Source organism: Vulpes lagopus, chromosome 8, assembly GCF_018345385.1.
Source record: "Vulpes lagopus strain Blue_001 chromosome 8, ASM1834538v1, whole genome shotgun sequence".
Taxonomy (NCBI): Eukaryota; Metazoa; Chordata; class Mammalia; order Carnivora; family Canidae; genus Vulpes; species Vulpes lagopus.
The window spans coordinates 94,919,119-94,934,224 of NC_054831.1; the positions used below are offsets into that span (position 1 = coordinate 94,919,119).

The window sequence follows — 15,106 nt, forward strand, 5'->3', positions numbered from 1 at the left end:
ATATATATGTTTATATATTTCTATATATACATATGAAAGTCTCTCAATGAGTTCTTACCTTGGAATAATGATATTGTGGACTTTTAAAAATCTATTATTGAAATGTAATTTACATATAACATTGTATAAGTTCAAGGTATTTAACATGTTGATTTTATACATTTAAATATTGTAGTGTGATTACCACTGTGGAGTTAGTTAGCTAACACTTCTATCAGGTCCTAAAGTTGTCATTTCTTGTATGTGATGGTAAAAATTGAGATCTAGTTTCTTGGCAACCTTGAAGTATATTATACAGTATTGGTGTTTATACTGATATGGTGGACTTTGATGATTTACCAAATTTAGTATCAGAAATCAGATTGAACTTCACCTAAAGCCAACACTAAGGCCACATAAGAAGGGTTTCCCCACAATTCCTTTGCATTCCTGGAACTTCTTTTCTCATGCTTTTCTTACCATATATCACTCATATTCTTCCCCCATATTAGTCAGACTTGAAACTCAGCTCTGTGCCAGTTTCTACAAAAGTCCATTCACACCCAAGAGTCTCATGAGTTTAGTAGCTCTCTAGAAGTTACTGGGTGGCCACAATGTCACAGGATATGTTGTATCACAGGGCATATGGCCATTGGCCACATTCCTTTCCCCACAGCCTCTCCAGACCACTGAACATTTCTTTCTGCACACAGGTGCAGCTTCTATCCTGAGGGTATTTTGATGAGGGCTCTTTGTTCCATGTCATAATATTTTAATTGAAAGAGTAAGGTGTTTATCTCAGTAATTATGAAACTCTACAGAGTGGAAATGTTGGGCATCAAACTTCTTGCCCTCTAAAGTTAGGAAATGAGAAGAAACATATTCTATAAAATTGACCATTTCCATTTTCAGAGAGTAGCATCAATGTTAGTTGGAGAAGAAAGTGAATGGCTTTAATCAAGGATCTAACACATGCCAACAATTTTACTTTGATGATCTTACTACAATTCCTATTTTATAGGTGAGGAAATTACAGCTTAGCAAAGTTAAAAAAAATAACAAAAATATCAAAATCCCTGACCAAGTTTACACAAGTAGCAGACCTGAGATTCCTTCTCAGGCAGCCTGACCATAGGGTATATGCTCTTTACATAATTCACATATTCACATCACACCAAGAATATAGGATTTTCTTTCTCACAGATGTATCTGCATGCATCTAATTTCAGAACTGCTAGAAAAGAAGTAGAATCTTGTTTTCCTACCTTTTTTCATGCTGTGATTTATAAAGCACAGATTGCTAGTAGCTAGGTTACTCATCGGCATTGCAGGACTGCACTAATGACCGTCTTGTCTTCAGCATTCATGAGGATGTGCAGGTGATGCTGGGACCAAAGCTCTGCTTCATTGCAGCTCTTAGGATTACATCTAGAGACCTCTCTCAGCCATGTGGTTCTCTTCCCAGAAAACCTTGTTTCCACTCTTTTCTCTGTGGCCTTTCTCTTTACTGTGCTGCTGCACAGTCCCCATACAGGCACTCTCTCCCTCTGGAAACTCTTTGTAACTACACCAGGAGTGAACTCCAGTGTGGGCTGGAGAACAGTAGTCTAGTCCTAGTAGGAATAATTTTTACATAGTTTGATAGACTTCATTTTTCTATTTACATCTAGATTTCCAAGAAAATTCAAAAACCATTATGATGAATTTTAAAATACCAAGTTTAGATCATGCCTTTCTTCAGCAAAGGAATAGTTTTTTCTTTTAGAAGCAAAGAGAAGTAGCCTTACCTCATCCAATATTCTTCTGTGGTTGAACTTTGAGGCTTCTTAGTTTGAAGAGAAGCGTGAACTAGCTGAACTCATATATCTATAACTCATGAAGAATGCAATGGGTCCAGATAACGAGGGCTCAGTATACAGGTTGAGAGAAATCAAGATAGCCTATTGAAAAACAAGGACACTTTTACCCAAATTTCCTCTCAAATACCTTTGCCTTCATTTCTTCTTCAAAAAGAGAATAATGACTTCTGGTTTCCTCTCCAGTGCATTAGGAGCTTAGAAGTTGTCACTCCCATCCTCACATAAGAAAAAGAAACCAAACTAAATGAAAATTATCAACTCTTAGATTCATCAGATAATTGAAGTCACAGAGAAAAATGCTTCCCCTTAGATGGGGAGAGATAGCTAACTTCATAAAGAAAATCCCAAGTTCCTGGAACAGAATTTCTGGGGAACTTCCATTGGAGCCAGTACTGGGGTAGGAAAACCTAAATTGTAATTGATGAGTTGCTGGTGACTCAAGATGGACAAGTCTAAGCAATAAAAGCTGCAAGAGGTGTGGTTTGAGGGGAGGGCACACTTATGTAAATTTTACCTTCAGGACACCAGTCAAGTTTTCAGAGAGAAGGTTGGAGAAAATCCCTTCAGGCTTCTGGCAGGTGGAGGGCAAAGGAGCCCTTTTTAAATACACCCAGAGCAAACTGTTTCTCTAACATGGGGGTACCCATAGATAGTGATATCCTGGCACAGTGACAGGTTTAGATGTGATGATGTATGAAAAGCACACAGTACAGTGCCCATTGCAGCAATTTTGCTGTTTTTCGGTACATAAGCTGTAAGTTCTACTCATCTCTGAGAGAAGCTATGGAGGAGATGGGGATGCAGAGATAGGCTAAAAGGAGAATTGTAAAATGTAGCCTAAGCAGTGCCTTTGAAATACACAGTGATTTGCACCTCGGAAGCATTGTTATCATTTGGCATACCGTCATATACATTCTCCCATGAGCCTCATGAAAGAGTAATTCATTCCCTGCTGACACAAAGAAAAGAGACCAGGGCAATTTCTGAATGCTGCCCTACATTTCCAGGCCCTTCACTTCAGAGATGGGGTTAGAGTTAGAATTATCTAGTGCCTTGGCTGCTTCTAATTTCCTGGACAGCATTTTCTCAGCTCAGTGGTAATGTGTCCACAGTGGCATGAGCAGTGTTTTATTGCTTCTCCACTGGCTCATTCCAGAGCGAAGAGCAGCAGACACACACATGGAGAAATTGCTGGCCAGAGACTGCAAAGAACATCACAATTCCGATCCATTCAGAGAGACAAACCAAGAAGGCAACAAACTGTACAGAACAGGACCTTCCCCAGGAGAAACCACCTGGGGGCCAGATGACAGACATTCGGGAATCCTAACTTTTCATAGTTTCCTTGTTGGTTTAAAATTTTTAGTTTGGACTTCAGAACTGTCAGGAATAAGTCTTTTTTATTATTTAGATTTTTCTTTTTTTCCCAGGCAACCATGATTGAGATTTGAAACTACTTGATGTATTTCTGCATTTCCAATACATATGCCATATCATCACATTCATCCTTCCAGTTTCAAAGAACTACATGTCCTTTTCTGGATAATTTACCCTCCTTCATCCTCCCACTCATCCTCAGGCAGTTATTGGTAGTAGTAGTGGGAATGTAGTATGTTTAAAAAGACTTCTTTTTGTTTTTCTCATGAGATCCACAAAATGGCTTAGTGTACTTCAGATTCTTATGTGCCCAGGGGAATCCCTGAAAATAATTTGCTTTTTCCATTTATTTTGAAAAACAAATGTCAGAAGTTCTGAAGTAGTCTGTAATTGCATGTGTTAGTCAGAGGTAATCTGTTTGGTCCCTAGTGACTGGAACTTCTGGGGAAACTAGAATTGAAATTAAAGCTGGCACATCAATTAAATCCATAATCTGTTCACCTGCTGTTGAAACAAGTCACACCTAGTGGGACAGCACAATGGTTTCCCAATCCATCAACTCCCAGAGTTTAAGGATTTGCTTTAAATTTGTCAAATTCAGGCAGCCTGGGTGGCTCAGTGGTTTAGTGCCACCTTTGGCCCAGGGTGTGATCCTGGAGACCTGGGATGGAGTCCCACGTCGGGCTCCCTGCATGGAGCCTGCTTCTCCCTCTGCCTGTGTCTTTGCCTCTCTTTCTCTCTGTGTCTCTCATAAATAAATAAATAAATAAATAAATAAATAAATAAATAAATAAATAAATAAAATCTTTAAAAAAATAAATAAATTTGTCAAATTCCTTAGTGACATATTATAGAGGTCTCATCTATACAATTATATATATTCAATAGGGTAGAAGTTTTATTGTTGTTTGTCTTACAAGCTGATTAGTATTTTGATCAGAGCCCTGAATGAATCTATAAAATGCATACTGATCAAACTTAGGAATGGCATAGATCTGGAAGGGATAACCAATGTTTTTGATGAAAGGACATAAAATTATTAGATCAGAATTGAATTATAAATCAAAACAAACAGGATAAAATATAATTAGGGTACATATAAAGATTGGCATTTCCATAAAAAAAATCAATTTCCCAAGTATAGGATGGGCATAAGGGAGACCTACGTTTATTACAGTTAACATGGAAAGAAGTCCTGAGCATTTGAGGAGACCTCATTAAGTGAACTATGATAAAATATAATAGTCTCATTTTACCCTGCACTACTGTATCTGGAGTATTGTGACCAATTTTGGGAGCCACACATGGGAATTTGACATCTGGAGAGAGATCAGCTTAACCTAGCAGGATGTGTGGGATTTTTTGGACCTGACTTGTGTGGGGAAAGTCTTCTGGCAGCTGGGATCATCCAGCAAGGGAAAGCTTATGGGACTGTGATAGGTTCCTTTAGTCACCTGAAATTCTCTGTTGGAAGAGGAATGAGCTCTCCTGATTTACAAGGGAAAATCTAGAACACATGGGCAGAAGCTCTAGGGAAGTAGGTTTTTAACATAAATCTGAGAAAGAAATGTATAACAATTGGAGTTGTTCAGCAATGGAATATGGTACTTTATAAACTCATAAACTTTTTGTCACTCTGTGTGAAGGGCCCAACTAGACTCCTAGCCTGAGATGCTGAGATGCCTGAAGAAGGGACTCTTGGCCCACATAGAAAGTTGGACTACCTTGAAGATTTTTTCCCACTCTGATTTTTTTAATTAATTCAAGATGAATACAATTTAAAGAGTTGTCTTTTTTTCAAGAGTTATCTTTTATATATCTTTTATGAAATCTGATTTACTTTCTGGGAGTTTATTTCATTTGTACTCATGTTTTCAAATTTCAGTGATATTTTTCCATGAAAACTATGAAAATGTTCACATTACTTAGTATTTAGAAGTGTCAGTAAATTGACATAGTGACAGCAAGTGTCTTTTACATTCATATGCTATCAAACTGCTTCATTTCTGTTCAGTAAGATTAGGGAAGTTTCTCAATCCTCTGGGCCAAGATTTATATCATTATTCTGCAGCTTAATGAAAGACCTGTACATTCCAAAGCACTTTTTTGGTTTTTTTTTTTGGCTCTCTGTGAATCTTACTGAGTATATAAATCACGAAATAGTAAAAGAAAAAAAAAAAGAAGTATCTCCGAGAACGAGAATAGCATGTTAAGAAATTCTTCTAATTAGTCCTATAGAAGCTCTGGATACACCTCTTTACCAGTGTAGTCCTCCTTCAGCCTAGACACCCTGTGCGCTCCCACCACCTTCTTTGCTGCTGACACCATAAAACGTATCAGCCCTTAGAATTGAACATCTTCAATATCTCATGCCAGAGAAAGCCCCAACATAGGTTTCTCCATCTAAATCTCTATAATTATACTCAAAAAGTCTATATATTGATGCTGTTGATACTGCTGCAGGTTTTGGAATCCACTTTTGGAATACGACTTGAGATTGATAGCAGCTGTCTGTCACATTTTCTTGTGAGGCATCCTAGAGATCCACAGGAGTCAGTTGGATACCATCTTGTAGTGATAGGGTGCAATATATGGTAGGCTATCAGGCTGAGTATGGGGAGCTCTAGAAAAGTTGCAGTGTCTGTTTTCTGAATGTGGCTTTGCTGAACATTCTTAACCCAGAACCTAGCATCTGGGCTGGTTCATATAAAAGATCTTCTTAACAAAGGCCATTTGCAGGCCTGGCTGAACTCAGCACTTCCGTGAGGAAGGGTGGGTAGTATCAATTGGTGAAAGGGCTATATCTGCAGGAATGGGGGTGCCACACAAAACAATGTCCTGACTTTCTGGGGCTTCAGAAGTCGTCAGAGCAAGACACCATTGTTCAGACTTACAGTCCAGAGTTATAGTCTTGTTTTTGTCCTTGGCTGGCTGCTTGTGTTGGGGAAGGTTTACTTTAGTATGTAGATACCTGGGCTGATACACCTTATGGTGTATCTCCCCCTAAACTACATGAATAAAATCCTTAAGAAGCAATGCAGCATCAGCTTTGGGGACATTAAGATTATCATAAAAATGTGGGGTGCCTGGGTGGCTCAGTCAGTAGTGTCTGCCTTCTGCTCAGGTCATGATCCCAGGGTCGTGGGATCAAGGGAGCATTGGGTTCTCTGTTTGGTGAGGAGCCGGCTTCTCCCTCTCCCTCTGCTTCCCACTCTGTCTGCTTGTGCTTCCTCCCCTCCTCCCTCTGTCTGAGAGATTTTTAAAAAATCTTTTAAAATAAAAGATATTCATCAAAAAAGTAAGAAAAAATCAGCATCTATCTAAAGCATTTATAATTACTTATAAAGATCGTTCTCTGTGCTATGCTAGGTGCTTCACATATCTGTTTTATAGATATATCATCTATTCTTTCACAAGAGTTCCAAGTTAGATAATTTTTTTTTCCATTTCATGTAAGAGAAAAATCTGAAGCACACCATTTTAAAATAATAAACCAACTCAAAGTCACACAGCCAGGAAGTGGTAGAGCCATGGTTTGAACCCAGCTAGGATTCTTCACTGATACATTTCATAATGAATATTTCCTGTCTTGTCTTTTAGAGCACATGTGCCTATTTCCTTATTCATCATTGAGAGATAAGGTAGAGGTTAAGAACATGAGCTCTGTCACAACATTACCTGATTTGAATTCTGTCTTTTACTACTCATCACCTGTGTGAATGTGAGCATATTACTTAATAATTTTGGGCCTCAATTTTCTCATTTTTGTATGAACCTGCTTCACTGGGTTGTTGTTTGAGTTGAGTAAGTTTCTCACACATAAATACCTGCCATCGTCAGTTTTAATTTGAAAGGGATTGCCATTTATTTTGGCATGTTGGTTTAATGTGATATTAATAGATGAACTGGATACACACTTTGGGTTCACTTTCTCCTAGGAAATAAGAGAGACTCTAATATTTAGATAATTCAGTAAGAAACACTCTACTGCCTAGCCACTTTGGTGTGTCCATCACTGGGATTATAAAGTTTCAGAGCCCACATGCTCTAGCCAGTTCCTCATATCTTGCTTTTCATGTAACCCTTATAGATGTCTCCTTTGGTGTCTTTGATTGGTTCTGAATGCTGAGCAGTGACAAACACCAACACAGCTGGAAAGAGCTGTAAGATTTGCTGTTCTGTCTTCCAGCAGGGAATTATTGCCATGGATACCATCATCAGAGGAAAACTGGGGAGGATTCTCAACTGGTCTCCTGAGTGGTCTGACATCTGTTTCTGGCAGGGCCAATAATGAGTGTGCTGCTAGCTTCATATCAAATGGAAGACTGATCCACATGTCTCGCATTCTCTCTCTCTTTTAACCACAGATGGCCTCTTCCCAAGATGCCAGGTATGGCCAGAAAGACTCCTCTGATCAGAACTTTGACTACATGTTCAAACTGCTCATCATTGGCAATAGCAGCGTGGGGAAAACATCTTTCCTGTTCCGCTATGCGGATGACTCTTTTACATCTGCATTCGTCAGCACAGTTGGGATCGATTTCAAAGTAAAAACTGTATTCAAAAATGAAAAGAGAATCAAGCTTCAGATTTGGGTAAGTGACTTTGAAATGACAATGTACTTCAGTCTAGGGCAATGAACATAAATGCATGTAAGGGAAATGCTTTCTGCCTTGTTCTGTCCCCATGGGGTCCACAGGCTCCATTTCCAAGTTCTTTGCGTAGAAAATTCTGTTTCAAAGACAGTAGAGTGATATCTCTTTAAGGTATGGAGACAGAATTATGCCTTGTTGTCAAGTCATACTTCCTAGAGTCTTCAGAAGAAAGAAAATCCAAATATGTGTTGTGTTGGTGGTAGGAGGAACTCCGCGAGAAGCCAGGCTCTGCTTTTATCATCTGTATGACCTTGAACAATCTGTGCAACCCTCAATGCCACTTTTGTAATCTACAAAATAGGCAAAGTGAATCTAGCCTTTTAGGTTATAAGGAAGAGTCCTGTCCAGGGCATTATAAAGAAGAAGGTAAATTACCATATATAAGGAAAACTTAGGTTTGGTCTCTATAAAAAGCCCCAGATAAAAAGCCCCAGATAAAACTTGGAACATGGTCTATTTATACTCCACAGACTTTGTTTTCTCAGTTCTATGAGTTATGTTTAAGCACACAAACAAAACAAAACAAATGAAATAAAATGTTTAGACAAGGTTTTCATCTATGCAGAAGGTTTCTCAATAAGTTTTGAGACCATTTGGCTAACTTTCTGCTTCTTCCCACTGCTGCAGAAGATCAAAATTTCTTTAAGTTAAAGAATTAGGGAGATAATTAGGAGAATAGTAAGTGAGAAACAGAAGAAAAATATGTGTGGGTTAACAGGTTCAAGGTAATGGAAGAATGAGGTAAAAATTAGTCATACCAAGAGAGAATTATGTAGTAAACCCTTTTTGTTTATCATGTGATATATGGGCAGAATGGTGTGGAACATTTCCACAGTAAGTTTTGGCCCCTTCTTCCTGTCCATTTGTGCCTCTGCCACTCAAATTGACTTGAGCTATAAACTCGCATTTCCTCCCAACAGGTGTTTTCTGTCTTCTGAGACATTTCTGGTATCTACTACCATTTTGTGCCCCCCCCCCCCTCCCCGGGTTGATCTGTAGGACTGGTGATAAATCTCCTTCCTCAAATATAGAGAGTTGAAAGAAAGATAAATCCCAGAATGCAGCAACTCACTTTAAAAAAAATAAATAACACTTTATTTAAATATCTGTATAAACTAAGTGATCTTTAAGTATCTTAAAGCTCTTAGGAGTAAATTTGAAGACATAGGTATGTATGCAGACAGATACACTTTTAGGCAGCTTACAATATAGACTCTTATTATTTTACTTATTTTAACTCTGGAGTCTTCCAAGTCTAATTAGAACTGGTGTAAGAGCTTGGAAAAGTAGTCCCAGGCCCCTTCACTACTCTTCCAGGCCCCAAAGCCATTGAGACTCCCTCTTTAGAACTTAAACACACAGTTCTGTCTATGGAAACAGAAAGAGCTGTGTTCATTGCTTTACTTTTTTTTTTTTTTTAAGACTTTATTTATTGAGACAGAGAGAGAGAGAGAGAGAGAGGCAGAGATACAGGCAGAGGGAGAAGCAGGCACCACATTCAGAGAACCTGACGCGGGACTCGATCCAGGGTCTCCAGGATCACTCCCTGGGCTGCAGGCGTCGCTAAACCGTTGGGCCACCGGGGCTGCCCTGTTCATTGCTTTACATTTGGGTCCTGGTTCATTCTCTTCCTTTTGAGCTTTAGGCAACCCACTGTCATATCAAGATAACTTTCATATTCAGGCTTAAAAAAGACCCCTTAACTCTGAGGAGCTTTGGTAAATTGAAAATAAAATTAATTTTATAACCACACATCTCTCATTTCTCTGACCATGTTTTTTTTTCTGTTGTTAGTTTGTTTTTTTCTGCAACTGAAAGAACAGTCATTGCTTTGGTTGACAGCTCCTAGTTTCTCTTCACTGCTTTATACATTATAGATGCTTAAAGATGGTTGTTATTATCGTTTAGGGGAAATACTGGTGTGGTGTATTAAATCAATCTAGATATCTCTAGCAACTTTTCAATCTAGGCTTTTGATGGAAATGTAGAAGCACATATTATCTGCTCTTAATGTAAAACAGATATATTTCAAATAATATAAATGATTTTTTGAGAATTATAAAGTATTTAATATTTACAAAAATATTTTCTTCAAAACACTTAACACTACTACCAGACCAGGCCAGATTCATTGATGTTTCTTGGGGGGTTGAAAATGAAGTTACTTTTGTGTGGGTCTTACTCTTGGATGAAAGTTCATCTGCTTTGAGCCACTTTAAGCCTAACTCAGATCTTTGAGCTGCCTCTACTCTCATACCTCCTCATGCCATTTTTTTTTTTTTTAACAAAAGAAGCCCTGGCATCTAACTCTCTTTAAAATTGTCTTTAATCAGGATCCCTGGGTGGCGCAGTGGTTTAGCGCCTGCCTTTGGCCCAGGGCGCCATCCTGGAGACCCAGGTTCGAATCCCACGTCAGGCTCCCAGTGCATGGAGCCTGCTTCTCCCTCTGCCTGTGTCTCTGCCTCTCTCTCTCTCTCTCTCTGTGACTATCATAAATAAATAAAAAATTTAAAAAAATTGTCTTTAATCACCATAATCCACCCTTCTTCCAAACTCCAAATTCCTTCAACTCTCTTCAGAGTTTGGTTCAGCCTAAGACTTCATTCAAGGGCTTCCATTCTCCCGTTCCATGGATACCTACATGCCTTCAGGTGTCAGCCAATCAGGAATCTTTCATGTTGCCCTCTCCTTAGTCACAACAGTAGTTTGATGGCCACCATTATCTTTGCAATTAAAGCAGTCTCATCTCTTCCTCTTGCCGGTTATCAGGAACTCTTAATGCACCTATGATTCTAGGGGTGTGAAATTAGGTTTTATGTTACCCAACTGGTTATATACCAACTGGTCTACTAGACTGTGAAACATTCAAAATAAGTACTATAAAAAGATTTTGTGTTCGGGATGCCTGGGTGGCTCAGTGGTTGAGCATCTGCCTTTGGCTCAGGGCTGGATCCCAGGGACCTGGGATCAAGTCCCATGTTGGGCTCCCTGCTTCTCTCTCTCTGCCTATGTCTCTGCTTCTGTCTCTCTCTCTCTGTGTCTCTCATGAATAAATAAATAAAACCTTAAAAAAGAAAAAAGATTTTGTGTTCATTGAACCTACAGTATAGTTGGAAAAAGAAATTAATATTCATGGAGTAATTATATACTTAAGCAAATACCAGCTCTATAAGTATTATATATAGTGTTTCTTGAACATCTACCATATGCCAGGCATTATCTTTGCTTTACCTCTAATTCCCACAACAATCCAACTTTGCATTTATTATTATTATTCTTATTTTAGTTGAGAAATCTGAGGGTGGGACAAGTTTAGCCCAAGGTCATGCATGATGAGAGACTAATTCCAGGATGGATCTGTCAGATCCTAATGCTTGGGCTTATTCCCCTTATCAAGCTGCCATAATTAAGAAGCCTTCCTGAATAGGTGGTGTTTTGGTGAAGATAGCAATCTTAAATGATGTATTCTGGGATATAGAGGAAAATTTTGAAAAACTGTCTATTTTAATGAATTGAGGCATGCCAAGGAAGAAAGGATAAAGAGTAGTAGGTGGTATTCCTAAGTATAGGTGTACCTACAGTAATTCTAGGGATCCTTGATTTCTGTTGTCATATATTAGAAAATATTTAGTTGTGTACAGTTTTGATTATTTAAGAACATCAACAAATAATTTATTTGGGAATATATTTGGCATTGATGATTTTTTTTTTATCTCACAGATTTTAATAACCAATTAACTATTTTTCCCAGCTTTTGGTATTTTTATGTACTTATGTTAATTTGTAACTAATTCATTCTGAAGTCTACAATCGTCTTAGCCTATTCTACACAGTCTGCTTATTTTTATGATACTTCTGATGCCAAATGTGTGCATTTCCTAGACCAATTCTTCATCTTTCTATGGACACCAACTAGCTGTCCTACAATTTAATTTAATTTCGATACTAACTACATGGAGTTAGCACAGAACCCAGAGGTAAAGGACTCCGTTCCGCCACACTGTTCTCTATCTTGCTTCAGACACCAGTCTCAAGTCTGGGTTACCTTACTTCTGACCTACAGGCTGTAAATTGGGGGTTCCCATTACTCTATCTCTCAGAGTCAATAATTTGTTAGAATAGCTCACAAAACTCAGGAAAAACAGTTCTTTTCCAATTACCTTTTTATTGTAAAGAATAGAACTCAGAAACAGCCAAACAGAAGAGAAGAATTGGGCAGTTTCAGGCAGCTGTGTAGACACAGCTTCCATGCTCTCTCTGAGCATGCCATATTCCCAGACCCTTGATGTGTTCACTAACTCTCCAAATCTCATCCTTTAGGATATTTATGGAGTATCTGTTACATAGCCTTGTTGATTAGATCATTGGCTATTGGTGATTAACTCAGTCTCTAGGACCTCTCCCCTCCCAGAGGTCAGAGGGTGGGGGCTGAAAATTCCTTATATGTTTACCCAGACAGCCTGAGGTTGTTGATATGATTCTAATTACTTTATCAGTTTTAAACTGTCCATGAATAGGACTATTTCCAGGTTAGGAAACCAAGACATAGAGAGGTTAAATATTTGGCCTTACCGTACAGTAATGCCAGAGCAGGTCTCCTGCTGGTTGAGCCAGTCTGATTGCTAGTATACTAGTTCACTTTTAAGGTAAGTGCTATGTTATAAACACTGTGATAAATCTGCTTGGTTGCCAGTGGCAACCACCAGGCACAGGAAACATCAAATCTGAAGCCAGATTTCAAGTAGTATTTCTACTATGTCAGGAGAAAGAGCCTGGGTAAGAAGGCTCCCCTGTTTTCCTTTCAGTGGTTCATTTTTTGCATGTGCTGCATAGCGCTTTTCTGAGTCCATAAACCGGATTACATATGGATTTTTAATAGTCCACATTCAAATAAGGCATTTTTAACAGCTGCTAGAAACCATTGACATTTCTTCTCGGACATGTTACACCTCTTTGTGGAAGCTCATTACTGCCTTGCAATAAACTTGTTTAGAGAGATATCATTGTTCATTGTACTTACAAGCTTTGTATTTCATTATTATATTTATTAATCCCTTTATCCTTTACTAAATTAACATTTCTCATTGCATTTTCATTTTATTATCATTTTTATGATTCTCAAATCAAAAATTTTCAAAATGTTAGAGATTCCAAGTATTTAGTCTGATTCTTTTATATTTGTGTGTGTCCATTTACTGCTATTACGAATATATTAGAGAGAGGTTTAGCATGGTTTTTCACTTTAATTGGAGAAAAATATTTCGCAGCTGGGGTCTGTATAATTTTGCTTCTAATTTTAAACATCATTTAGCTTTAAGAAAGGCTATGTAGAGTGGATGTTTTCCGAATGAGAAGATTGAAAAATAATAGAGCATCAGTTACTAAGAAGAATATTACCTGTATTTATTTTTAGTATCTAGATTACTGGTATGAGAGCATTGAGGCTTATAGCAATTTGCAGAGCAAAAAGTGTTGGCACTTATTAAAATTAGACTGTATAGATAGCCAGACTTGACAGTGAGGTTCCCCTAAATAAATGGCAACTTCCCTTGCTTAAAGAAAGCACGTGGGTGTCCTTTTTCAGTTGGGTCTGCATTATTTAAGTCCAAAAATCAGAGTTGACTCTAACTAATGAAGACTTAACTTGAAAAAGCCATAGCTTAAGTAGGTCATATAGATTTTAAGTGGGCCTGAGACAGGTAGGCAGGAGGACAGAGGAATTTACTGTTTGCCTTTTCCTTTATGACTCCTTATCTTTTGGCTTCCTTTGTCTCCTTTCCCCTCTTCCTCCTTAATTCATTTCTGAAGCTCTGGCCAGGTTGAGTTGATTGGAAACTGATTCACCGCATGTCTGAGTCCATGGCTGCCACACACAGATACACATTGTACAGTGGTCAAGGGCATAGCCATAGGGTCAAGTGGGGCTGTTCTCTAACTGGAGTGCCACTTGTTGAGCTTTATGCTCTCCCTAATGGGTACCTTTTCCTTTTCACAGAAGTGCCATCTGTTTGTCAAATGCATGCTGCTGGACCACATGAAAGTAAAGGGGATTCTGATTCTGTATAGTAACCATGTATGTAGCGAGTAACAAGTCAGAATCTAACACAAGAGATGGAATAGTAAACCCAGAGAAGGATACAAGTCCTGCTTCCCTAGGGGAGGCATGGAGGAAGACAGTGTTTTAAAATATAGGTTTTATTATTCTTTAGTATGGCAAGGCCAACAGATCAGGAGACAACTGCCCTTGAAAAGATAGTTTGTTAATACTCATGGATGCATGAGTATATTCAAGAGAAGGAAGCATGGGCTGGGGAAGCGTTGCACAAAAGGAAGGCGGGGAATCACCAGGGTAGGTCAGGAGGTTGTTCAGGGAGTATTTGAGGAGACCCTCTCTTGTGGTTTCTGTGGCCTGAACAGATTGCTAGTTTGAAGAATTTTGGCAGACCCTGGGGGCATATGGTTTCCGGTATCAAGCCCTGGGGTGATTGGGAGCAGGTGGAAAGTGTCCCAAAGCCAAGAGTCCTGTAAGGGAGGTGGTTGGAGGTGTGTGCTCTGCATTCATTCATTTACATTTGAAAACTGAGCTGCTAGTGAGTTGTTTACTGTTTCTAGGAGTTGGCCAGCTCTGGGGGGGGCAGGGGGGGGGGGCAGTCCCAGTGTCAAAACATCAGAATCCAGAAAAATGAAAGACATGCTTGATACAGAAGGCAGAAGGCAGGTTCTTGGAGCCCCTGGGTAGCTTCTGTTGTTGACTTTCTGTCATTGATACTCTGACAAATGCTTGTGATTTCAAATACTCTTGCCACAGACTCCATGCATTTCTGGACCTGAGTATTTGAAGACTTAGAAAATAGAGTCAGGAAGAGATCTTACAATGCGTTCTGGCTTAACCCCTCATTTGAGGATATGACTGATAAAGCATCATTTCTTGAACCCAGTTTTGACCCACAGAGTAAGCACTGTATGTTTATATACCTTTTAGAATTAATTTTCCCTGTGAAGGAAGGTGATATTGTTAGCCTTATTTAACAGATGAAGAAACAGAATCAGAAAGATAAAGGAATTTGCCAAAGTCATAGCTAGCATGTGTTAGAGGCAGGATTCCAACCAGGGCACTGAATCCAAAGCCCATGCGTCCTTGACTGCATAGTATCAATGAGGTCCAGGCAGACCAAGTGATTTCTTTGAGATCTTTAGGTTAACCAATCTGAAATCCCACGTATGTTAATCCTTAGC

At 38.8% G+C, this 15,106-nt stretch overlaps 1 protein-coding gene across 2 annotated transcripts in view; it reads left to right on the forward strand.

Moving 5' to 3' along the window:
* Positions 1 to 15,106, forward strand: part of RAB3C (RAB3C, member RAS oncogene family) — a 269,784-nt gene that overhangs the window by 13,394 nt on the left and 241,284 nt on the right. For both annotated transcript variants that reach the window (XM_041768354.1, XM_041768353.1), the window contains exon 2: positions 7,583 to 7,810. In XM_041768354.1, the coding sequence (XP_041624288.1) occupies positions 7,583 to 7,810 (228 nt within the window). The remainder of the gene's footprint in view (positions 1 to 7,582; positions 7,811 to 15,106) is intronic.